Source organism: Elephas maximus, chromosome 22 (genome assembly GCF_024166365.1).
Source record: "Elephas maximus indicus isolate mEleMax1 chromosome 22, mEleMax1 primary haplotype, whole genome shotgun sequence".
Lineage (NCBI taxonomy): Eukaryota > Metazoa > Chordata > Mammalia > Proboscidea > Elephantidae > Elephas > Elephas maximus.
This window is the reverse complement of record NC_064840.1, coordinates 72,666,883-72,692,385: the sequence shown is the minus strand read 5'-3', so window position 1 is coordinate 72,692,385 and position 25,503 is coordinate 72,666,883. Positions and strand designations below refer to the sequence as shown.

General features: G+C 43.2%; 1 protein-coding gene across 9 annotated transcripts in view; it reads left to right on the top strand.

The window, feature by feature from the left end:
- DLC1 (DLC1 Rho GTPase activating protein) overlaps positions 1-25,503 on the top strand; it is a 456,845-nt gene that overhangs the window by 388,535 nt on the left and 42,807 nt on the right. The window contains exon 1 of one of the 9 annotated variants that reach the window (XM_049866103.1): positions 15,126-15,475. The exons of 6 other annotated variants lie outside the window; for them this stretch is intronic. In XM_049866103.1, coding sequence (XP_049722060.1) covers positions 15,439-15,475 — 37 coding nt within the window. In that variant the 5' untranslated portion in view covers positions 15,126-15,438. Of the gene's footprint in view, positions 1-15,125; positions 15,573-25,503 lie in introns of those variants that run through there. 2 more of the 9 variants (XM_049866101.1, XM_049866104.1) reach the window with 2 other exon arrangements.

Sequence of the window (25,503 nt, the reverse complement as noted above, 5' to 3'; positions counted from 1 at the left end):
TCCTTGCTTCTAAGGAACATTCTGGTTGTACTTCTTGTAAGACACGTTTGTTCATTCTTCTGGCAGTACATGGCATATTCAATATTCGTCTCCAACGCCACAATTCAAACGCATCAGTTCTTCTTCAGCCTTTATTTGTTGTCCAGCTTTAGCACCCATATGAGGCAATTGAAAACTCCATGGCTTGGGTCAGGTGCACCTTAGTCCTTAAAGTGACATCTTTGCTTTTTAACACTTTAAAGAGGTTTTTGCAACAGATTTGCCAAATGCAGTGCATCTTTTGATTTCTTGACTGCTGCTTCCATAGGTGTTGATTGTGGATCCAAGTAAAATGAAATCCTTGACAACTTCAATATTTCCTCTGTTTATTATGATGTTACTTCTTGGTCCAGTTGTGAGGATTTTTGTTTTCTTTATGTTGAGGTATAATCGATACTGATGGCTGTAGTCCTTGATTTTCATCAGTAAGTGCTTCAAGCCCTTCTCACTTAGAGCAAGCAAAGTTGTGTCTTCTCCATAATGCAGGTTGTTAATGAGTCTTCCTCCAATCTTGAGTCATAGAGTCCAGCTTCTTGGATTTTTTATTCAGCATACAGATTGAATAAGTACGGTGAAAGGATACAACCCTGACACAACCTTTCTTGATTTTAAACCATGCAGTATCCCCGTATTATGATCCAATGACTGCCTCTTGGTCTATGTACGAGTTCCACATGAGTACAATTAAGTGCTCTGGAATTCCCATTCTTCTCAATGTTATCCATAATTTGTTATGATCCACACAGTCGAATGCCTTTGCATAGTCAGTAAAACACAGGTAAACATCTTTCTGGTATTCTCTGCTTTCAGCCAGGATCCATCTGACATCAGCAATGACACACCTCATTCCACATCCTCATCTGAATCCGGCTTGAATTTCTGGCAGTTCCCTGTTGATGTACTGGTACAACCACTTTTGAATGATCTTCAGCAAAATTTTACTTTCATGTGCTATTAATAATATCGTTCAATAATTTTCACATTCTGCTGGATCGCCTTTCTTTGGAATCAGCACAAATGTGAATCTCTTCCAGTCAGTTGGCCAGGTGGCATTTACATTATGATGATATGCTCAACAAATATAAAATTGCATGCATATATGACCATAATTCGTGTAGGCGGCGGGGGGGTGGTTGTGAAGTGTGAAGGTTCTAAGGTGAGAACAGAAATAGACCAGGTTAAATTACAATGACGATAACTATGCAAATGTAGAGTATTATAACATACCAGACAGATTAAATAATGGCTCAGGTGTAGCAGACTGCAGTCTAGGAAAACAAGGCAGCCAGCACACTTACGGTCACCCTTTTATTAGTTTGGTAGTTGTTTTAAAACAGTTTGTGTCTCTGCAAGGAAAGTCTTGGGTCCAAAGTGTTACATTAGTAATATTTCGGGATGGTGGCTGGATATTCTTTTCTAATGACTAGGCTAGGTTTCTTGGAAGCAGGAATAAATTTAGAAGAGAGGTTATGCCCATTAAATCTGGAAAGCTGCTATTAGTGAAAAGTATGAAAGAAATCATACAAGTAGAGATGGAAACTACCATTTAAAAACATCTGGATGGGAGGGATTGAAATTAAAATACGATTGGCAGATTAGAGCAGCGACACAGGGAAAAAAGGAAAACAAGGACCATTTTTAAGAAGGTCATTTGGGTGAAGACCCAACCGTGTGGTCTGAGTTTGATGTAGAAAGTATAGGGAGCACAGCACACACCATGTGAGGCCTCAGTGATAGTAAATGTGGGTTGTCCAAGAAGGTGCCAACCTTAGCTTGCGGATTTCTCAGAAACGTGGTTCTGGTGTAGATTGAGGAGATGTGAGAAACTGGTGCTCTGGAGAGAAGCGTCCTATAATAGCAGGTTCAGTCCTGGGATCTGCAGCAGCAGGTCTTTTTTTTTTTTTCTTTTTCTTTTTTTTATGGTGCTTTAAGTGAAAGTTTACAATTCAAGTCAGTTTCTCATACAAAAACTTATATACACATTGTTATGTGACCCTAGTTGCTCTTGCTATAATGTGACAGCACACTCCTCTCCACCCTGTATTTCTCGTGTCCATTCAACCAGCTCCTGTCCCCCTCTGCCTTCTCATCTCCCCTCCAGACAGGAGCTGCCCACGTAGTCTCATGTGTCTACTTGAGTTAAGAACCACACTCCTCATCGGTATCATTTTATGTCTTATAGTCCAGTCTAATCTTTGTCTGAAGACTTGGCTTTGAGAATGGTTTTAGTTTTGGGCTAACAGAGAGTCCAGGGGCCATGACCTCTGGGGTCCCTCCAGTCTCAGACAGACCACGAAGTCTGGTCTTTTTACTAGAATTTGAGATCTGCGCCCCACTTTTCTCCTGCTCCATCATGGTTTCTCTGTTATGTTCCCTGTCAGGGTAGTCATTGGTGGTAGCTGGGCACCATCTAGTTCTTTCCGGTCTCAGGCTGATAGGGTCTCTAGCTTATATGGCACTTTCTGTCTCTTGGGCTCATATTTTCCTTGTGTCTTTGGTGTTCTTCATTCTCCTTTGTGCAGCAGCACGTTTAGTGGGGCCACAACTCTGTGCTTTGATTAGTGGCCTACAAAGCAGATGCTTTTTCATTTCTACTGATTTTTTTTTTTTTTTTAATTAGTAGCATTTGAATGTCAGATGTGTTTAGAGCCCTGGACGAGGAAGTGAATGTGAATATAAATTCAGTGTCACACTTTTCTCAGAAAAAAAACTGTAACCTAGAGCCTCTTGAATGATCATATTGCTGAAGGAACCCAAGAGAACATCTAGTCCAACTCTTTCATTTTATATTCAAGGAAAAGGAAGACCTAAAATGGTGCTCCACGGTCTCATAGTTTTCTGGAACCAGGTCAAAACCAGCACTTGACTCTGAAGTCCTGGTTGTGATCTTGGGTGCAGAGAAACTAGATTCAACCTCTGGCTTCCTCATTCATTAGCAATGTGAAATCAAGCAAGACATGAAACCTATCTGAGTCAAATTCCTTATCTGTAACAATAATACTGAACCTGTTGGCATCAAGTCGATTCCGACCCATAGTGACCCAATAGGACAGAGTAGAACTGCCCCATAGGGTTTTCAAGGAGCACCTGGTGGATTCGAACTGCTGACCTTTTTGGTTAGCAGCCAAACTCTTAACCACCGTGCCATCAGGGCTCCCATAACAATAATCCTACCTCCAAACTATGTTCTATTTTCCACTTAAAACCTTTTGCTTGTTGCCATGTAATACACCGAGGAATAAGGGTTATTATCATGCAAGCAGCTCAAGTCTACTGATTGAACCTGTGACCAAGTCAACAACTCGATGTGCATTGGATCCCTTTCTTTTAGTCATGCCTGTACTTAAGGACCACCACAGATCTATTTCTCTCATTCAGTCATCTGGAGCACTCAGTCGTGAAATTTCAGAGGGCTTATCTAATTTTTTGTTTTGTTTTTACCTTTTCTATGCTTGTTTGTCAACCCACCAAAAAGATGACAGTGATCATCTTTTATACCAATAACTGTTCAATAATAGAATACCTGATAAGCCTTCAAACTCAGTCTTTCACAGTTCATGATTCTTGTTGTTGCCAGGTCTACTTTTTTTTTGGCCAGCTCTACTTCTAAAAACTTAAAAACTTACAATTTGTTGCCTTGCAGTTCCCCAAAACACAGCTTAATTCAACCGAATCAATGAGAGATAATTGACTGAGTTAGTCATGCATGAAAAGCCAAGCTTGAAGATGTAGTGCAGTTCCATTCTCCTGTTGACTATTAAAGAAAGTTAACGATCTGGAGCTGTGTAGGGGTTTCCAGAAAGAATACTCTAATGGACTGCATGCCCTAGTTACCAGCTAAAGAAAGGGAACTTTTTATTATTTTTTAGGCAAGTGTCCAAACCCACCCATAGTACCTTTATTTTTTTGCTGGATCCACAATGAAGAAATAGCAACATATTACAACATGTACTACAAAACATCTCCTTAGTGAAAACAAACTTAGGAGTGATCCCACTCAGATTTTCTCAAGGGTGGTGGACAATCTTATTTGGGCAGATGCTTTAGACTCGTATCTGAATGTGATTTGAAAGTGTAGGGAGAACCAAACAAATAGCTGTTTTAACCATAGTGGTAGAAACCAAATTAAAAATGGTTTTTTACCTATAAGGCGAAAGCTTAAAAACGGCATCTTAGCATCCTACTGCGTTTCTGAAAAGCTTATAAATATTCCAAGACTCTTTAAATTAGTCTATATGCATTCATACACATTTTGCACATATCAAAAATTTGAAAGTCATAAAGTTTCTGAAAAACTCCATGCCCCTGGGTATCCAACTTATTCCCCAACCCTGCTAGCCTCTTCGAAGCAGTTCGCTATGTAAGTCTCACTCTGTGCAAGCATCTAATGTGATAAAAACTAGGGGAGAAAAAAACAAAACAGAATAAGACAGCTTAAATTTTTTTTTGAATATATAATGAAACCTATAACTAAAAATAAAGCAAAAAATTCCACACCTTAAACAGCCTTGTTTTGTGAATTAATTGTGTGTCTTCACATTATGGCTTTAAACCATACAGAGACAGCAATTCAAGTAAACTCCTAGTTAAGAACTGAAAATAACAAATAAATAAGACCTTTGAATTTTGTTTACAGTTTAATTTTTTTTTATTGTGCTTTAGATGAAGATTTACAGAGCAAATTTGCTTCTTATTAAACGATTAATATACATATTGGCTTTTGACATTGGTTGCCAATCCTACAATGTGTCAACATTCTTCCCTTCTCGACCTTGGGTTCCCCATTACCAGCTTTCGTGTCCCCTACTGCCTTCTCATCCTTGTCCCTGGGCTGGTGTGCCCACTTAGTCTCATTTTGTTTTATGGGCCTGTCTAATCTTTGACTGAAGGGTGAACCTCACGAGTAACTTCAGTACTGAGTTAAAAGGGTATCCGGGGATCATATTCTCAGGCTTTCTCCAGTCTCTGTCAGACCAGTAAATCTGGTCTGTTAATTTTTTAATATAATAAGTAGCAAACTTAAAAGGCAGATAAAAAACTAGCAAAAAATATTTTTATAATAAATGACAAATGGTTAATATCCCTAATACATAAATAATACTTATAAATCAGTAAGAAAAGGACAACAGAAAATAGTTGTAGGATTAAAATAGACAATTTGTAAATAACAACAACAAAATACAGCTGGTTAATAAACATGAAAAGCCATTCAATCAGTTTAGTATTTAAACAAATGTAGACTTAATAATGAGAAATCATTATTTACTTATCAAATTAGCAACAAACTCAAAGAATATCTATTAAATCTAAGGATAGTGGCAGAGTAGACAAAAACCAAACATGCCATGTAATTTAGTTGATTCATCAGAAGAACTAGATGGTGCCTGGGCACCACTACCAACCACTCTGACTGGGATCACAGCAGGGGTCCCGAACAGATTGGAAAAAAAACTGTAGAACAAAAAATCAAATTCAAAAAAAGATCAGACTCACTGGTCTGACAGAGACTGGAAGAACCCCAGAGACTATGGCCCTAAGACACCCTTCTGAACTGGAACTGAAGCCATTCCTAGAGACCACCTTTCAGCCAAACCATAGACAAGCCCGTAAAAGAAACAATAACACCCAAGAGGAACGTGCTCCTTAGAACAATCACTTATGTGAGATCAAAAGGGCAACATTTGCCCAAAAGCAAAGATGAGAGAGCAGGAAGGAGTAGGAAACCAGGACTAAAGGAAATGGGAAACCTAGGTCGGAAATGGGGAGAGTGTGAATATATTTTGGGAATGAAAGCAATGTCATGGAACACTTTATGTACAAACTATCAAGTGGGAAGCTAATCTGCTCTGCAAATTTTCACCTTAAGTATAAATTCATTAAAAAAAAATTAATTGGTTGAGTCAAGGAAAGTTGTTTCCATGGAGTCAAAAATTATTGCATTTTTTACTTTTTGCTTGCTCAATTTTTGTAGTCAGAGGCAACATGAAAGAAGCAAAAAGGTCATCTTTGAAGATGAAATGGGAGAAACACAGGGCTAGGAGGTACCAGCACTCCTGGGCTTACTTCTCTGCCAATGTTAGCAGAGAGGCCTTGGGCTAATCAACATCTGAGCCTTTAAATGAAATAAACTTTAAAAGGAAATTCATAAAAATTGTAATCATCCTAGGAAAGCATGCCCATTGATTTGTCAAATCAGGATTGAGAAGTCAGGATGTTCAAACACCCCAATGAACTCCATTACAGAACTGTATCTATCCCTTGTTGTTAGGTGCCCTTGAGTTGATTCCGACTCATGGTGACCCCATTTACAATGGAACGAAACACCGTCCTGTCCTGGGCCATCTTCACAATCATTGCTGTATTCAAGCCCATCATTGCAACCACTGTGTTAATCCATCTCGTTGAGGGTCTTCCTCTTTTTCGTTGACCCTCTACTTTGCCAAGCATGATGTCATTCTCCAGGGACTGGGCCCTTCTGATAACATGCCCAAAGTACCTGAGACAAAATCTCACCATCCTAGTTTCCAAGAAGTATTCTGGCTGTACTTCTTCCAATACAGATTGTTCCGTTCTTCTGGCAGTCCATAGTGTATTCAATAATCTTTGCCAACACCACAATTCAAAGGCATCAATTCTTCCTCAGTCTTCTTGATTCATTGTCCAACTTTCTTATGCATATGAGGTGATTGAAAATACCATGGCTTGGGTCAGGCACACCTTAGTCCTCAAGGTAACATCTTTGCTTTTCGACACTTTTGCAGCAGATTTGCCCAGGGCAATATTCCCTTTGATTTCTTGACTGCTGCTTCTGTGGGCATTCATTGTGGATCCAAGTAAAATGAAATGCTTGACAACTTCAATCTTTTCTCCGTTTACCATGATGTTGCTCATTGGTCCAGTTGTGAAGTATAATCCATACTGAAGGCTATAGTCTTTGTCCCATCCCTACTTAGGGCCTAAGAGCTCTCTCCTTCATGCCCCCTCATGCCCCCTCTTCATGTTCTTTTGTTTTATCCAGCACAATGCCTTTTCTAAAACCCAAACCAAACCCACTGCTGTTGAGTCAATTCCAACACATAGAGACCCTATAGGACAGAGTAGAACTGTCCCATAGAGTTTTTAAGGCTATAAATCTTTATGGAAGCAGACTGCCACTTCTGTCTCTTGTGAAGCAGCTGGTATGTAGCAGTGGAGAGCTTAACCACTGTGCCACCAGGGCTCCCTAATGCCTTTTCTAGGGTTTTATAAATATTTGCCTAATGATGAAAGCACTGTGCTAGGCTGATTCAAATTTGGGTTTTGAGTGATTATGAGACAATAGAGTTGTATCACATTTATGCGGCTTCATTATTACAAGGGACATCCTCCTGTCTCTAAAAATATCTCGGGGACAGTAGATTAACCCTCCTGATATTTTGAATTTCAACTGTTCAAAAGTCATATTGAAAAATATATGATTGAACAGGAAAGCTACTCTAGGTTGAATTAAAAGGTGGTGAATGTATTTTACTGCCTTAGCCATCCCTTCGTCTCGTCTTTTCCCATCCTGCACTCCAGCATTTGAGTTTTTGAAATATATAATTTATTTTGGTTGTTGTTGTTAATATACACAGCAAAGCATATACGAATTCAGTATTTTCTATGTGTGCAATTCAGAGACTTGGATTATATTCTTCAAGTTGTGCAGCCATTCTTACCCACCTCTTCTGAGTTTTTCCTCCCGCATTTATATAAACTCACGGCCCGTAAGGTTGCCATCTAATCTTTCGAGTTGCTGTTGTCACTATGATCCCATATGAAAACCAAAAACCAAACCCACTGCCATTGAGTCGATTCCGACTCATCGCAACCCTATAGGACAGAGTAGAACTGCCCCATAGAGTTTCCAAGGAGCACCTGGTGGATTCAAACTGTCGACCTTTTGGTTAGCAGCCATAGCTCTTAACCACTGTGCCACCAGGGCTTCCTGATCCCATATAAATAGATCTTAAAACAGCATAATGCTCAAGGCAGACATTCTTTACTAGTTAGTCTAAACTACTGGTTGGTTTTAAGAAGACTTCAGGGGATATTTTTTATTTAAAGTTTAAATATTATCTCAGGGCAATAGTTTCAGGGGTTTATCCAGCCTGCATGGCTATATAAAGACTGGACTCCTTGAGAACCTGAAGTTCTGTTCTACATTTTGCCCCTTTTGATCAGGATTCCTCTATAGAATTTTTGATCAAACTGTTTAATAATGGTACCCACGCATCATCCGGTTCTTCTGGTCTCATGGCAAAGGAGGCAGTGTTCATGGGGGCAGTTAGCCACACATCCATTTCCTCCTTCTATTCCTGACTCTCTTTCTTCCTCTATTGCCCCAGGCAAATAGAGACCAATCATTGAGCTTTGGGTGGTGGCTTGTAAGCTTTTAAGACCCCAGACACTACACATCTAACTGGGAGGTAGAACAGAAAGACCGAACATATTATTAGGCCAATTAACTGGGATGTCCCATGAAACCATGATCCTAAACCTCCAAACCAAGGAACAAATCCCATGAGGTGTTTCATTGTACATGGCAGCTACTCTTTTTATTTTTATTTTTTGCCATTATAGTAAATATATCTATCACACACCTTTTGCCAGCTCAACTTTTTACTGGTGTACAACTTATTGACAGCAATTACATTAATCAGCTGTGCAACCCTATCCTTAATCTATGTAATTTTTTCATCACCGTAAACCAAAACTCAGTATTCCCTAGCCGACAACCTCCTTTTGCTCTTCCTTCCTACCCTGGTAACCACTAATACACTTCGGACTCTGTACATTTGCCTTTTCCTGTCTTTTTATATAAGCGAGGTCATACAATATTTGCCCTTTTGTGATTGACTTACTGCACTCAACATGTCTTCAAGCTCCATCTGTATTATAGCATATACCAAGACTTCATTTCTTCCACTGGCTGAGTAGTATCCCAACTCAGCCAGTGGAATGTACCACAAAATGTACCACATTTTGTTTATCCGTTCATCTGTTGATGGGTGTCTTAGTCATCTAGTGCTGCCAAAACAGAAATACCACAAGCGGATGACTTTAACAAAGAGAAATTTATGTTCTCACAGTAAAGTAGGCTAAAAGTCAAAATTCAGAGTGACAGCTCCAGGGGAAGGCTTCTCTCTCTGTTGGCTCTGGAGGAAGGTCCTTTTCTTCAATCTTTCCATGGTCGAGGAGCTTCTCAGGTGCTAGGATCCCAGGTCCAAAGGGTGCACTCTGCTCCTGGTGCTGCTTTCTTGGTGGTATGAGTTTTCCACTCTCTCCTTGCTTCCCTTTCCTTTTATCTCTCAAGAGATAATAGGTAGTGCAGGTCACACCCCAGGGAAACTCCCTTTTCTTTGGATCAGGGGTGTAACCTGGGGAAGGATGGTGTTACAATCCCACCCTAGTCCTCTTTAACATAAAATTACAATCACAAAATGGAGGACAACCACAGAATACTGGGAATCATGGCCTAACCAAGTTGACACATATTTTGGGGGGGACACAATTCATTCCATGACAATGGACATTTAGGTTATTTCTACCTTTTGACTATGGTGAATAGTGCTGCAGTGAACATTGGTAAGTGTCTGTTTGACTCTTTGTTTTCAAGTCTTTTGGGTATATACCTAGGAGTGGAATTGCTGGGTCATATGGCAGTCCTATTTTTATTTTTTTGAGGAACTGCCACAAAGTTTTCCACAATGGCTGTACCATTTTGCAGTCCTACCAGCAACGGTTAAGAGTTCCAGTTTCCCCAAATCCTGACCAACATTTGTTATTTTCTTTCTTTTTCTTTTTTTAAATCTTATCCGTTCTTGTGGTAATGAAATAGCTTTCTGATGACTAATGACATTGAGCATCTTTTCATGTGTTTGGTGGCCATTTGAATGCCCTCTTTGGATAAGTGTCCAACTCCTTTGCCCACTTTATGACTGAGTTATTTGTCTTTTTTAAGTTGTCTAGGTTTTATATATGTATATATATTGGTTATTAAATTCTTATTGGAAATATGGTTTCTGAATATATCCAACATTTGTGTTTTAAACAGTTTTGAAAGGGTTAAATACCAGTTAGGGAAGAGGGGTGGGCTAAGAAGTCAGATTTGAGTCACCGACACTTAGAAATTAATGAATTTTCTAATAAAATTTCTAATATAGTTATCTTCCTAAATTTAATACTATTTAAAATGTACTTTCAAAGCTTTCTATTCTTTGATTTATTTCCTCTGAGCATTGCAAATAAGAATTATTTCCCCCACTAATTTCACCATGATCCCTTGAACACAAATTATATTACGACATTTTCCAAAACCAGAGGAGTCTTTTAGTTCCTGGGGGAGAAAAATGAATTTCCTAAGAGATTGTTTGGCTCACATCACTAGAGCAGAGGTGTCCCAGGGCTAAATCCAGCCTGAAGATGGAATTATTCGGAATGAGTCTGGATTTTTCTGAATTAGTTGCCAGCCTTTAAAAATTGGGAGATTTGGTGTACAAATCCAGAAATCCAAGGGCTTTTGAAAAAATTTTAAAGCGAGAACATTCGAGCTACTGCATTAATGAGTGCCAACAATCAACTCAGCCTGAGTGGCAGCTGCCCTCTTAGAGGGGTCTTGGGCTCCTTAGTTCTCACTATCCCACTGTGGCTTACCTTACTTACCTGTATTACCTGTCTGACTGCCTGTCAACACCTGAGTCTTTTGAAACGTTATAGTGGGAAAAATGGATGGTGCAGGCAGGAGGTTCAAATTTATACAGAGGCACCTCAGAAGAAAGGCCTGGCAATCTACTTCCCGAAAACCCTATAGAGTACAATGTGACTCTGATACACATGGGTCACCATGAGTTGGAATCAACTCCGCAGCAGTTTTTTTTGGTTGACTGTCTTAGTTTCTTAGTGTTGCTGTAACAGAAATACCACAAGTGGGTGTCTTTAAAGAAGAGATATTTATTTTTTTACACTTCAGGAGGCTAGAAGTCCAAATTCAGGGTGTTACCTCTAGAGGAAAGCTCTCTGTTGGCTCTGGGGGAAGATCCTGGACTCTTTCAGCTTCTGTGGCCCTGGAATTCCTCGGCTCCTTGGCAGTCCTCATGTGGCCTGACTCTTCCCTGTAAACAGACTAGACACTTCTGTGATATGGCCTGATTAACATAAAAAGACTCTATTTCCAAACAGGATTACATCCATAGGTATGCTGTTGTTGTTAGGTGCCATCGAGTCGGTTCCGACTCATAGCAACCCTATGCACAACGGAACGAAACACTGCCCGGTTCTGAGCCATCCCTACAATCGTTGTTATGCTTGAGCTCATTGTTGCAGCCACTGTGTCAGTCCACCTTGTTGAGGGTCTTCCTCTTTTCTGCTGACCCTGTACTCTGCCAAAAATGATGTCCTTCTCCAGGGACTGATCCCTCCTGAGAACATGTCCATAGGTATAGGGGTTAGGATTCCCACTCATACTTGAGGGGCACACAATTCAATAGATAACAATATCAATCATTACAAGCAGAGTAGTAGCCAAGGGGAGTAGCCCTCTTATTCACTCAGCCTTTCATCATGACGAGCCCTGGTGGCACAGTGGTTAAGAGTTGTGGCTGCTAACCAAAAGGTCGGCAGTTCGAACCTACCAGCCACTCCTTGGAAACCTTATGGGGCGTTTCTACTCTGTCCTGTAGGGTTGCTATGAGTTGGAATCAACTCAAGGACAATGAGTTTTTTTTGTTTTGTTTTTGTCATGCAGCTTAGGAGTTAGCTATGCGATTTTTCTTCGGTAATATGAGAGTTGAATGTGAAAACATCCAAACACAGAAGGATGTGGAGACCCCTGGGAACAGCTTCCAAGAACCTGGTCCCCAAACTTCTCTGTATCAAAAATTTTTTTTTTTAATCTGCTGTTGAGATGGAATAACTAAAAACAACCACAACAAAACCTGGTGTAATGTGTGCTAGCTTTTTATTCCGTGTATTGGAGGGATTTCAGAGCCTTTAGAGGGCTGGTGGGAGCATGGGTTACATTGCGGGGCTACTTCATGCCTCACAGAGACCAGTGTTCCATTACCCAGGTCCCACTGAGGGCTGATCAGCCAGCAAACCCAGTCCAATGTCATGTGCCTGTGACAAATGAAACCTCAGGTCATGAGTTGAAGGTTAAATGGAGATGAAGGACTCTGAGCTGTCCTGGGGACCCTCTTTCATCTGGTAAAGCACCACAGTTTGTTGACATTCTTAATGACTTCTCCACTCCTTCCATTCTTCTCCCAGTTTGTAAAGCCTCCTCAGATTCGCAAAGGTTAAAGTCAAGGTCATGTTTGTTTTGTTTTCATCTTTTCCTGGATGATTATTTAAATAGGAATTGTGCATTCCTGTTGGATGTGCCCACTTTATAATAAGTAATTAAAAGGGCTAACATTACAGAGTACTTTTTATGTGCTAAACACTTCAGTGAATTATCTTATTTAATCTTGATTAAAATAAAAAACTTTGAAGTATGCACTGTTACAATCTCCTTTTTAAAGATAAAGAAACTGAAGTTTTGAGAGGCTAAATGACATGTTCATCACATAGCTGGTAAGTGATCTCTGTCATCGTTCCTATTCCCGAGGCCAAAATTTCCAACTACTGATCCTTCTTTTTGGTTTTCAGCTTTCACATTCCAATCACCAGTAATCATCAATGCATCTTGATTGCATGTTTGATCCACTTCAGACCTTCAGCCATGCATAAAAGATCTTTAATCTCTTCCTCTTTGGCATTCATCGTTGATGTGTAAATTTGAATAACAGTCATATTAGCTGATCTTCTTTGTAGGCTTATGGATATTAACCTGTCCCTTACAGCATGGTGCTTCAGGATAGCTCTTGAAATGTTCTGTCTGATGATGAATGCAATGCCATTCCTCTTCAATGTGTCATTCCTGGCATAGTAGACCATATGATTGTCAGATTCAAAATGGCAAATACCAGTCCATTTCAGGTCACTGATGCCTAGGATCTTGATCTTCAAGTGCTCTATTTCATTTTTGACAACTCCAATTTTACTTCTCATTTTGAGTCAGGCCACATCAGCAAAAGAATATCCAGAGAGCTTTACTGCATCCATGTCATTCAGGTTACCACTCTGAGGAGGCAGCTCTTCCCCAGTCATATTTAGAGTGTCTTCCAACTTGACGGGCTCATCTTCTAGCAACACTGGACTATATTGGACAGTGTTCTGTTGTTGTCCAGAAGGCTTTCATTGGCTAATTTTCGGAAGCAGATCCCCAGACCCTTTTTCCTAGTCTGTCTTAGCCTGGAAGCGCCACTGCAAACTGTCCACCGTGCATGACCGTACTGGTATTTGCGATACCGGTGGCATAGCTTTCAGCACCAGACCACCACGAGAGCCACCACAGTATGGCAAACTGACAGGTGGTAGAAACTATTAAAAGAAAAAGAGAGACTAAATCCTCACAGTTGTATTTAAAAATAAACTGCCCCCCCAGCTCCCATATCTTCTCCTCATCTTTGTATATCTTCATCTAGGATACTATATATATTTCACTTATTTATTTTGTTTATTGTAGGTCTCGCCCGCAAGGGAAGGGGTGTTTGTCTCTTTTGTGCACTCCAGTATTCCCGGAGGCTAGAAGTACTTGGCACACAGTGAATGTTCTCTACGTATCTGATGAATGGATGGGTTTAGGTAAGGGCTTCGAACCGGTTCATTCCCACCCGAGATATACTGATTCAGAATCTACAGTTTAACAAGATCCCCAGGTGATTCTTATGTATAATAAATTTTGGGAACCACTGCTCTACTAGTGGTTCTCAGAATTGGTCTCTAACCAGCACCATCAGTATGGCCTAGGAACTTGTTAGAAATGCAGATTCTCAGCAGGGGTTCTAACCAGAGTGAACCGGTTCAAAGCCCTGATTTATGTCAATAGTTTACTCTGCCCTGAGATAATAAGCAGAAAATTTCGATTAGCCCAAAGTAAATTTGTATGGAACCCAGTCTGGGCTTTTTAAAACCTTACTGTGATTGTATTCCACCGTAATCTTTAAAAGTGGGACTCCCTGTTATATTTGCTGTTAGCTGCCTTTCACTCAGCTGGACTCATGGCAATCCCGTGCACAACAGGAGGAAACGCTGCTGGGTATTTCTGCATCCCCCTATCAATTGCCGATCGGATCCGTGTGATCCATAGGCTTTTCATTGGCTTATTTTTGGAGGCTGCCGCCAGGCCTTTCTTCCTAGGCTGTCAATCTGGAAGTTCCGCTGAAACGTGCTCCGCCTCACAACAACACAAAGCCTCTGACAGAAGGGCGGAGCCCTCAAACAACAGCGTGCCTCAATCACCCGTGAAGGCTGTAAAAAATGTTAATTCTCATTCTCACAGATGCCAATTCCAAGGTCTGGGGTCGGGCTCATAACAATTTCAGGAATGGCACTGGATTGTGGCCCTAGGGCCAACGTTTGAGAACACCCCTACGCCTGCACGCATCGTAGATTCTCAGTCCCGACTGGGTAAAAAACTCAATCCCTCTCTACACCAGTGTTTGTTACCCACCTACATTCTTTTCGTACCTCTGAGGGCCTTAGCAATGAATAATGAATGCCTGTCCCAGGGACAGGTACTCTTCTCCCTGTTTTACAGATTCATCCCTTCCTTCCCGCTTCCTCTCTGCCCTGCGAAGCTGTAAGGCTCCCACCCCCCAAAACACCCTAGAGGATTATAAAAGCACGCAGAGCAGAGCTACCAAGAAAAAGAGAGCAAGTGCGCGGTGTCCCAGTGTCCAGCCGGGAATTCCCCGGCAAGTAAAGCCTCCTGGGTGCAGCTTTGCTTCTGCCCCCGAGGTGCCTGGAATTGGAGACTTTCAGACGCTTCCCGCTGCAGACGTGGAAGCCTGGGGAAAAAAATTCCAGCCCTGGGGCAGGAGGCGCGGGGCGGAGCAGGGGCGCGGGGCGGGGCCGGGGAGCGGGGCGGGGCCGGAGGGCGCCTAGGGCTCGGCCGGGGACCCCGACCCTAGGAGGAGGTGGTGCTGGGAGGCCTGGCCTCTCCCCTCGGGGGCGGGCCCTGCGGAGGGCGCGGCCGATGGGGCGCGCGGGAGGCAGAGCGCTGGAGCCAGTGGTGCGCGGCCGCTTCGCCGGAGCCCGGGCCATGGCGGAGCTGCGCGGCAGCTGGAGAAGTCGCCCCCGGGACTGCCTCCCAGCTCCCTGAGCATTCTCCCTTTTCGGTCTCTGGAAAATTTTGCCTTCTTTTTGGGGTCTTGGCGAGGGGGACAGACCGACGAGCAAGGATGCGCTGAGGACCGCGAGGGCGCGCGTCCCCGGTGCCGACCTGCTTCGGGGTGCCTCGACTTCCCCCTGATCGCCTGCCCCACTCCGCCGCACTTGATGTGCAGAGAGAAGCCGGACACCATGATCTTAACACGTAAGCTAGACCTGTGCCTTGCCATCGGGCCAGCAGCGGGAGCCAGCTGCGGAGGGGACCCGCCGCGGAGGAATTGTCACCCCGCCTTGTCAAGTCGGTGCCTGTCGTTCTGTGCTTTTGAAACGCTTTCTGAGGAAGCTCGGGACCGAGTGGCCCGAGTTTCTTGGGGTGGGGGAGCAGGGAGGGAAACAGAGGCGGTTGGGTGGGGGGTGGGCTTTAATCCCCGGGCGCGCCTGGCGGGGTCGAAGTTTGCGGGGTCCGGGGCGGCTGCGCCTAAAGAAGTGGCGCCCATGTAGACTTTCCCCTGCGGCGCCGGGACCGGGTGGCTTCCAGCCCTCCCAGCCCCCGCCGGTGGCCTGCTGTTCTCATTCTAAACCCCGGGCGGTGGCCTCTGACTCCCATGGTCTCCGCGCGTCGGCGGCGCGCGAGCAGCCTGGCTACGTGCGTTTCCTCCGGCCACCGCTCCTGGCTCTGCGCTCGCTCTGTCCTTCACCGTGAAGTCAGCGTTGACTTCCTGAGAGTTTGTCATCTTGTGACATTTAGAGTGTAGTAACAGCGACAGACTGTAGTGGCACGTGGAAATGTTCTTAAAGACGGCTTGGAAGTAAATGCATGAAAAGCTTGTTTTAATTTCAGTGCAGATCACTGGTCTGCATTGTTCAAATATTTTAAACTGTGGAAAATAATTCAGCCAGGAAAGTTTCGATTTGGTGACTGCCAGACGCTGGAGGGGGGCCCTAGTGGCGCAGTGGTTAAGAGCTCAGCTGCAACCCAAAAGGTCTGCAGTTCGAATCCACCAGCCGCTCCTTGGAAACCCTTTGGGGCAGTTCTACCCTATCCTGTAGGGTCTCTATGAGTCGGAATAGACTCGTGGCGACGGGTTGGGTTTTGATTTTGTGTTTTAGTCCGTGGAGCGTGCTTGAAGCAAGCCCCTGGCTTGCACGTGAGTGGTTCCTTCTAGAAAGGCTGCAGTTTGCCTTCCTGCGCTGGGGCTTTTAAGCAGGTTTCCTGAAAGGCCGGGTGGAGAAGTCCACGCCCTTGGCTCCAGAGGAGGAGCTTGCAGTGCGGGTCCTTGGGCCGGCGAAAGGAAGGAAGCACGCCGCCAGACCCGACTTTTTTCCTACCGCGGCGACGGCCTCTTGGAACGCTGCCCCATTCTGGGTCCCTGTCCCCACCTCCGACGTCATGGGCAGAGCCTTTGATCCTTCCGAAGGCACCCCCCCCCCCCCGCCAGCAGCAGCAAACCACCCGCAGCGCGTCACTTTCTGACTCTCTGCGCCCTTCTGCTCACAGCCCCGGGTGCCAGGGGAAGTAGGGCGGACAGTGGGTGAGGCTGGGGGGTCTTAAGCTGGGATCTACAGTTGGCTAACTGGGCGAGCCTGGGCAAGTGACACAACCTCTCTGTGCCTCTCTCTCCTTCTGCAACATAGGGGTCATAGCTGTGTTTACTGCGTGGGGAGACTGTGAAGATCAAATGAGCTAATGCCTGTTAAGTGCTTAGCACGGTGTCTGGCACTGAGGCACTCAGTTTATACTAATTTCTGTAGAAGGAAACCCCTGTGTGTGATCACTGGTCTGCGTTGTGGGGAAGGGCACGTTCCCTCTTGCTCCTCTCCCCTCCAATCCAGTATAGTTAGCGAGTAGGCTCATTCTCATATTCAGAGGTTAGTTCAGCCACCGTGGGTGAAGTAGTGGAATTCAGCCTCCGCACAGCCATCCATTACAGAAAGATTCATGAGGGTGGCACGCATGACGCATTTGGATAGAAAAATCACAGCTCTGGAGAAGTCAGAATACCGAGTCTCAAATTACTCCTCTTCCCCCCTCCCCTGCCAAAAAAAAAAATTCTGTTTGCTGAAGGGATGAGGGAATATAATAGCCCGGCAGACTGCAGAGCGCAGCATGCAAATCTATCAGCAGCTCCCCGAGGTTGACCCACTCAGCATCCATCTGGCCGGTGGGCTGGTCCTCGGCAGAGACCATTTGCAGATGGAAAGTGTGGAATTAATGGAGGCACCCAGTGCCATCTTGCCTCGCAGGCTGCAGCAGATGGTCTGAGGGGTGCCCTAAGTCAGCAGACCCCAGTCCAACTAGAGCCCAGAGGAACGAGTGTCAAATGGATAGCAGATGTGTGTTGAGACGTTATTTCGAGACATTTTCTGAGAAAATGTTGGCGATCGCATATATTAAATTTTATTGTGGCATACCAGATTTACAGTGGAGCCTAAGCCTGAGTGCAGATTTTTTTCATTAGCACTACTGTCCGGAGAGCTTAGACTGACGCAGAGCAGATTGACTTTCTCTCCCAGATGTTTTTAAACGTTTTCCTTCGACAAAAATTGATTTTAATTCAAGTTAGGTGACACCTTACACCCAACAAGCTGGAAGTTCGAGAAGGGGGGACTGACTGAGTTGTATTCCCAACTCCACAAAAACAGAATGAGGAGCCTCCAATTTAAATCTTCCCTTAGAGTGGGTGAGAAAAGGGGTGTGGGTAATTGGCTTAGGTGTTTCTTAACTTGCCATTTGGAGATCTTATGAGAAACACCACTTGCTCCTGAAAGAGTGAAAGGGTTAAATGGTTAAGCATTTAACTATTGCTAATTGAAGTTTTAATACACTGATTCTGGAGAAAAGATAAGAGGCAGACTGCCTTTCAGCCTAAAGACTCTGTATGTCTGTCTGTGTGTGTGTGTGCGCGCGCGCACGTTCTGTACTGTAGTTCAAAGAGCAAAAGCCAAAGTCTGAGGGGTTTCTACGTTAAAAGAGATGTTTGGGTGCTTCTGGAAAATATACCAAATTAATAGACATTATGATTAAATAAGTTGCCGTGAAGTCAGTTGAAAAGGTACACAGTACTTAAATTTTTTTATTCACAGAACTTATATGGGGCTTAAAGAGGACAGGAGAGGCTCCAGTGAGGTGTACCTTCCAGTCAGAGGCTTGGTGAGATTCCAAGAGGTGATTTCAAGTACAAAAATAAGTACGTGGGTTTCCCTTAGTGTCCGCACGGAGACTTTAAACGGTGATGCAATGTTTAGATGAGCATGGTATTTTTACGAGTTAGGTAGGTGGGTAAATACGCAATTTGAAAATATCTCAGGGAAGAATGATTTGAACCAGAAGTACAGTGGGTGAAGTGAATGGGACTTTTTTGAAGAGAGCCTTGTGCTGGACAGGATGGTCCAGTATTGTAAACACGAGTTTCTCATGCTTAACTCTACTTCCTAGCAACAGGAAGGAGGAAATGAGGCCATGCAAAAAAAGGAAAAAAAGACCCTGAAGGGCTCCAGACAATACTTGACCCACCCTGGCATTCACCCTCTACAGCCAGAAAACTTAAAAAAAGTAAAAATAACTTCAGATGTTTCCCCTTCCTCCCTGGATATTGCCAAGTCACTAGGGACTGAATTCTCAGTGCTCTGGAACTTTATGGCACTATTTGGCCCCACAGTCTGACTGACAAGCTCACAACATGCCAGGCCTGTTCTGGAGATTACGGAGCAGAGTTGGGGTGAAAAGATGATCTTCAACATCTGTACAGTTTGGTAATTAGAATTACATGAGTTTTAGGGTCCAGGGAGGCGAGAAGATTTGTTTCATTTGTCAGGTGAATCATGCCTCTCAGGTTCTCTGACTACTCATTTTATCAAGATCTACCCCCCAAGATATGTAGTTGGGAGTTGTGGGGCAGAATGCAAAGGTACGCTCTATACTGCAATTAACATAAAAAATTTTCCCTGTGGTGTGGTGGTCAAGGTGAATTACAGTGTCAATATCCAAACACTGTCCAGAAGGGCGCCGTTCCGATTTCCTTGACCAGTGAATGTGGAGATTTGGGGGCTCTTTCTCTTTTAAGAAAGACAGGGTGCAGTAGGGTTAAAATTTGTTTTACAGGAATGGATTACTGGTATGAGTACAGTCATTGATGTTCTCTTTCAACCTCAAATTAGTCAAAAATCTAGTTAATGTAAAAGGGATAAGAGTCCCAGCTGGGAAGAGCTCTTCCTGTCCCTGTGCACTTTTCCTTTTGTGGGCCGTGTGTTATGGTTAAGAATTATCATGATCAATGATAAAGGGAAGGGAGGCCTGCTGGGGTGCTTTAATTAGGTTTGCTCTGTCTTAACATTTTTTCCAGTAGATATTCTATCCGTCCTTGCCATCATAATTGAAGAAAGCCTTGGCTATTTACTCCATAAATTTATATGGTCTCTCACAAGTAATCATCTTTTCTGGTCTGGATACTGCCTTTTTATATTTACTAAAAAATCCGCAGACATTTGACAGGATTTTAATAATATCATAGAAGCTAAAATTGATTGTGCAGTTTACATTCACTGCCACACTTAATCCTCACACCAACCCCACAAAACGAAAACCAAACGAAACCCATCGCCTTCAATGCCGACTCAGCGACCCTGTAAGACAGAGTAGAACTTCCCCATAGGGTGTCCAAGGAGCGGCTGGTGGATTCGAATTGCCAACTGTTGGTTAGCAGCCGTAGCCTTTAACCACTGTGCCACCAGGGCTCCCATTTGATGGAAGAGGAATCTGAGGCTCAGGGGAGCTAAATACTTGGCCTGGCAGGACCAGAATTTCAACAAGGTGTGCCTGGCTATAAAATCCGACTTCTGGAGATGTATTTGGCAGGGGTTGGTTCAGTTTAGGAAACAATATTTGGGGTCTGTATAGAGACTTGCCATTTCTTTTCAGTTTCTGAGGGGCCTGCGCCCACAAGTAGGGAGCTATAACAGTAGAGCCCAGGATTCACAAATTAGTGGTTCCTGTGTCTGCTTCTTGGGGGCTTAGTGAATGGAGATTTGGGCTCTCATTAATATTTGGGGAAGGGGTGCGTGTGGATAACCTTTTCTGAAAGCCTAGCCTGTGGTGACTATACCAGATAACATTTTCTTTGGTGAAAGTATTTTCAAGTAATATTTCTAAGAGAAAATTCTCTCCCAGATGTTGCTGAAAACATTTAAAAGGAATCTTGAAAATGACCGCCGATGCAGAAATAAAGTTTCTGGGCACCAAATATGATACCTTGCCAAAGTCAGGCCAAAATGTGGTGGGAATCATTTTCTCATCATCAGTCATCGTTGTTTTCCATTATGCTACTGCACTTAGCTTCCTAGTGGAAAGTATGGCCCTTTTCATGTCTGCGCCCTCCCCCACCTGGAGAAAAATCCAGACCTAATTGCGGGCTGAGGTCAGTGAAGACAGAGTCCTCAGATGCCTTTGACACCTCCCATCCACATTTTGTTCTCTCCCCCTGCTCCACCTTTGAAAGTCCTGTGGAGAGGACTGGAGGCCGCTTCCTGGAGCCTGTCAGAAAGGCGCCTTCCTTCTCCCGCAGGAGTCTCTAGAGGATGTCTGAGGGACAAAAGTTTTCCACACCCTGAGCTTGTAACATTTCCCAGGCTCACAGAACTTAGAAAGCTGTAAAGGAAGAGACCTGGGGGGCACAATGGCCTTATGGCCCATGTGCTAGGTTGCACTACAGCTCTGCCCTTTGCTGCACTCAGGTGACAGAAGACAGAAGATGCTGAAATTCTAAACTTCACCTTCATCTCCTGCGTCTGGAGAAGCAACGAGCCCATAAAGGACCCAGTCTCATGTAATTCCTTTTTTCAGACTATATAAAAAACCAAAACCGAACCCATTGCCGTCGAGTCAATTCTGACTCATAGTGACCATATAGGACAGGGTAGAACTGCCCCACAGGATTTCCAAGGAACGCCTGGTGGATTTGAGCTGCCGACCTCTTGGTTAGCAGTTGTAGCTCCTAACCATTATGCCATCAGACTATATAGTAGTATAGAAAGTGGATTTTGAGTAATCTCTGTGCTTCTGTTCATCATTTCATGGGAAATTCCAGAACGATGCAAAGACAGCCTGGAAAAACATTGCCTCTTCCCTAATGAGAGGCGGCTGAGATTTGAGGAAATTCAATGGCTAGGCCAAGGCCATATGTGAGTTGAATGGAACTTCAGATCCCTTTCAGCCAACATGTGTAAACCAAATGGAGATAGCAATAAAAATGAGGACCTTAATGTGTTTGTAAGGAAAATGCTTCAGTTATGAAACTAGAAATGTTCCTAAATTAAATATATGTACCTGAATCAAATTTTGACCATTAGATTGGGTGTGTGTTTGGGGGCTGGTGTCAAAAGCAAATTCAATGAAAAGAACTCTTTCACTCACCTAGAGGACAGTTGATCTTATTTTTTCTTAAACTTTTGGGCACAAAACGGAGAAAGTCAAATTAAGCAGTGTTTCCTGTTTGAGGTTAAACAGAGAAGTGGTTAGAGGCAGCTTATACGCTTAACCAGTATCTTCCATGTTTTTATTTTCATTGGTCTTTGATACAGCAATTTGACGTTTCATTGCTTTCTCGATTTTCTTTTTTCTCGCTGTCAGAATCGACTAAAATATGGGTGAGCAGTTTGTTGAGAATCCCTTGCCATTCTCTTCACTTTAAGGGTTTTTTTAGCTCTACAGTTTGTAGGGATTTTGCTTTTCCTATTTTTTTTTTTTATGGAATAGCACTGTGAAGCTTAGCTTCGAAAGCAAAGGTTGGGGGTGCAGGCCTTTGTAGGATAAGCTTTGCTAACATATGTAAAAGAAAGAATTAATATGTATACCAGACTCTGATAGTTACTTTGGGTTTGTAACCAGGTGTTTTGACTTAATAGTAAATTAAAAAGGAAATGGATTTGTATTATGGTAAAACATTCACTTCATTTTGCAAAAACTTGAGGTTGAGAAAAATAAAGGCCCTTAAAAGTATGTTATTTAGATAATTTTCTTTCTTGAAATTGTCTTCATAATCTATGGAATTATCACTTTAATAGACCTAGTATTTTAAGAGCTAATCCAAGTCATTTTTTTTTTTTTTAGCTGTACATGGCTTGATATGTATGAATATTTGGCTTAGAATATTAATAAAGTTTTTTTTAATGCAAGCTAAAATTTTTGTTTGTTTTTCATCCTGTCCCAGATTGAAATGAAATACATGTGATGCAGTATCCGTTTGCTTCATAGTTTATTTTCATTTCAGTTCTACCTCTGTAGTAAGTGCCTTTTTTTTTTTTTTAATTAAACTGAGAGACATTTCTGCTACCAGAAATAACTGGATTAGCACAAGCATAGAGTTCCTGATAAAGCCATATCTCATAGGCTCAAATTAATACAGGGCTGTCACCTTTGCAGGGATAACACGTGTTGTGATGTGAACTGCTCGGCTTTTCTTGGTTTGTGTGTTAAAAACAGTCCTTTGGAATCTCTTGTACTAGATGATTCCCCCCGAAACCAGAAACCCAAACCCACTGCCGCCGAGCTGACTTCAACTCATAGAGACCCTACAGGACAGAGTAGAACTGCCCCACAGGGTTTCCACTGGTAGATTCGAACTGCCCACCTTTTAGTTAGCAGCCTGAGCCCTTAGCTACTGTGCCGCCAGGGCTCCCAAAGGGGATTTCAACTGATTTAATTTCTCTCTTGGAAAGTGCCACTTGGTGTGCATAATCCCAGGTTTAGGCTTGCACGGTGTGTCTCTCAGGCTTTCCTTCTTTCAAGGCAAAACCTTTTATTAAGTTGTCATCACATCACAGAGAAGAGTGGGGCTTTTTTTTTTTTTTTCTCCTTTTAATTTTATTTCTAGGAATAGTCTTTACTGGAAAGCAGCGTATCTGCTGCTAATCCTCAAGCAGGAAAGGAAGGGGAAAAAAAGAACCTTCCCTCCCTCAGACTTCCGCTTCTTAAAAACGGGAATGATGGCTCCTGTCTTCTGCTTCTTAGCGCCCTCCTTCCTTTGCCCTAGGACTGTTTGCCCAGGTGGCCACTTAGGTGGTTCTGCCCCTTTCCTGGGAATCCCCTCTCCCACACCCAGTCTTACATGCAAGACTGTGACCCCTGCTCAAATAGTGTTTGGCGTCTCTACCTGTCTGTCCTGTCCTGCTTCTGAATCCATCCATGGCTTTCCTACATCACTCCACATTCTCCCTTGTTCTAACAGGGGTTCCTATCGTCAGGAACTCTTAGTTTACTTCCTTTCTTTTTTTAAGACAAAGTTATGCATCTATGTGTGCGAATAGTGTATTTTCAAACTGGTCACTTGGGTAGGTAACAAATAGCATTAAAAAAAATAGAATAGAAAAACATACACTTACACTTGTAGTGTTGTTCTGTGAAATTTGTTTCAGTTTTATGTATATTTATACGTACAAAACCAAACCCAAGTCAAGTCCGACTCATAGCAACCCTATAGGACAGAGTAGAGCTGCCCCATAGTTTCCAGGGAGCACCTGGTGGATTCAAACTGCTGACCTTTTGGTTAGCAGCGGTAGCACTTAACCACTGCGCCACGAGGGTGTCCATTCATACATCTATGCGTGTGTGTATGTGAACTTGTATTTATGTACGTATTTTTATATTTATAGATACACGTGTATGTGTATACCAGGTTACCATGTAAAATGTATTTCTTACTGTGGACCCTGGTCTGAAAAATTAGAAAACCACTTCAGTAGAATAAAAATCCTGTCCGTGATTTATTTTTGCATAAATAAGTGTGTAATATTTATTTATTGAGCACCTACTATGTGCCACGTATTTTTCTAGGTGCTGGGGATATATCAGCAGGTAAAACAGACCAAGACTGCCCTTTGTCAGAGGGCAAGACAGACAGTAAACATAATAACTAATTATATGGTATGTTAACAAGGGGTTTAGTGCCGTGAAGAAGAAGTACAGCTGGAAGGGGGGATGGGATGGGGTACTGGGAGGAGGCAGTGCGGCTGGAGAAGTGAGCACACAGTGGTTGGCGTAGGAGGGGCCATTGTTGGAACTTTGGCTCTCTTCAGATGAAATGGGGATTCACTGGTGTTTGCCTGTACAGGGTCACTTGGGACCTAGCGAACATGTGGACCTTAAAATAGTCCTGGGTAAGCTAATTCATCCCAGGAGCCCTAGTCACGCAATGGTTAAGAGATATGGCTGCTAACCAAAAGGTCGGCGGTTTGAATCCACCAAGCTGCTCCTTGGAAACCTCATGGGGTAGTTCTACTCTGTCCTATCGGGTTGCTATGAATTGGAATCGATCCGATAGCCATGGGTTTAAGCTAATTCATTCCTAAGTAGAGGATGTCAGACACCCATGGGCTCAACTGTGTGTTTTTTGTTTGTTTTAATCATTTGCCTTCCAATTCAGGAGAGGAACCTGTATATGAAGTGTCTTTGATTGTCCCTGAGCCTAGCTGGTAGCACACCTAATAGGTGTTCAAGAAACAAATATTAAGTGAAAGGAAAAATGAAGGATGACTTGCTTCACCTAAATGTCTGTCTCTTCATGGGGAAGTTAAGCTGACTGCACTAGAATAAGAAACCCTAGTGCTGTAGTGGTTAAATGCTATGGCTGCTAACTAGAGGGTTGGCAGTTAGAATCCACCAGGTGGTCCTTGGAAACTCTCTGGGGTAGTTCTACTTTGCCCTATAGGGTCTTTATGAGTAGGAATCAACTTGTTGGTAATGGGCTTGGGCTTGGTACTAGAATAAAGGTCCCACGTGGTGCAAACAGTTTGTACTCAACTGCCAGCCAAAACGTCAGTGGTTCAAACTCACCCAAGTGGAGTCACAGAAGAAAGGCCTGGCAATCTTTAAAGGTTACTGCCAAGAGAATTTTATGGAGTAATTCTGTCCTGTGACACGTGAGGCCGCCATGAGTCGGAATCAACTGGACAGCAGTGGGTTTGGTTTTTTGGTTTTGGTGCTAGAATATACCAAAAAATGAATTTGGATCAGCTGCTGTTAGCAAAGGGCCATAAAAACGGAGTTTGTGTTCACCGGTCTTATCTCCTAGAAGGGTGAGGACCCTTCCATACCTGGTTTCTTTCAGAATATGCACAGCAGATGCTTAGAATGTTTGTAGGCACCTGGGGGTAGGAATGCTCTGAGTTGCTGGTCAGAGTCTTAGCTGTCACTAGATAACATTGATGACGTTGATTCCTGTGGGCTCAGGCTCCTGGCAG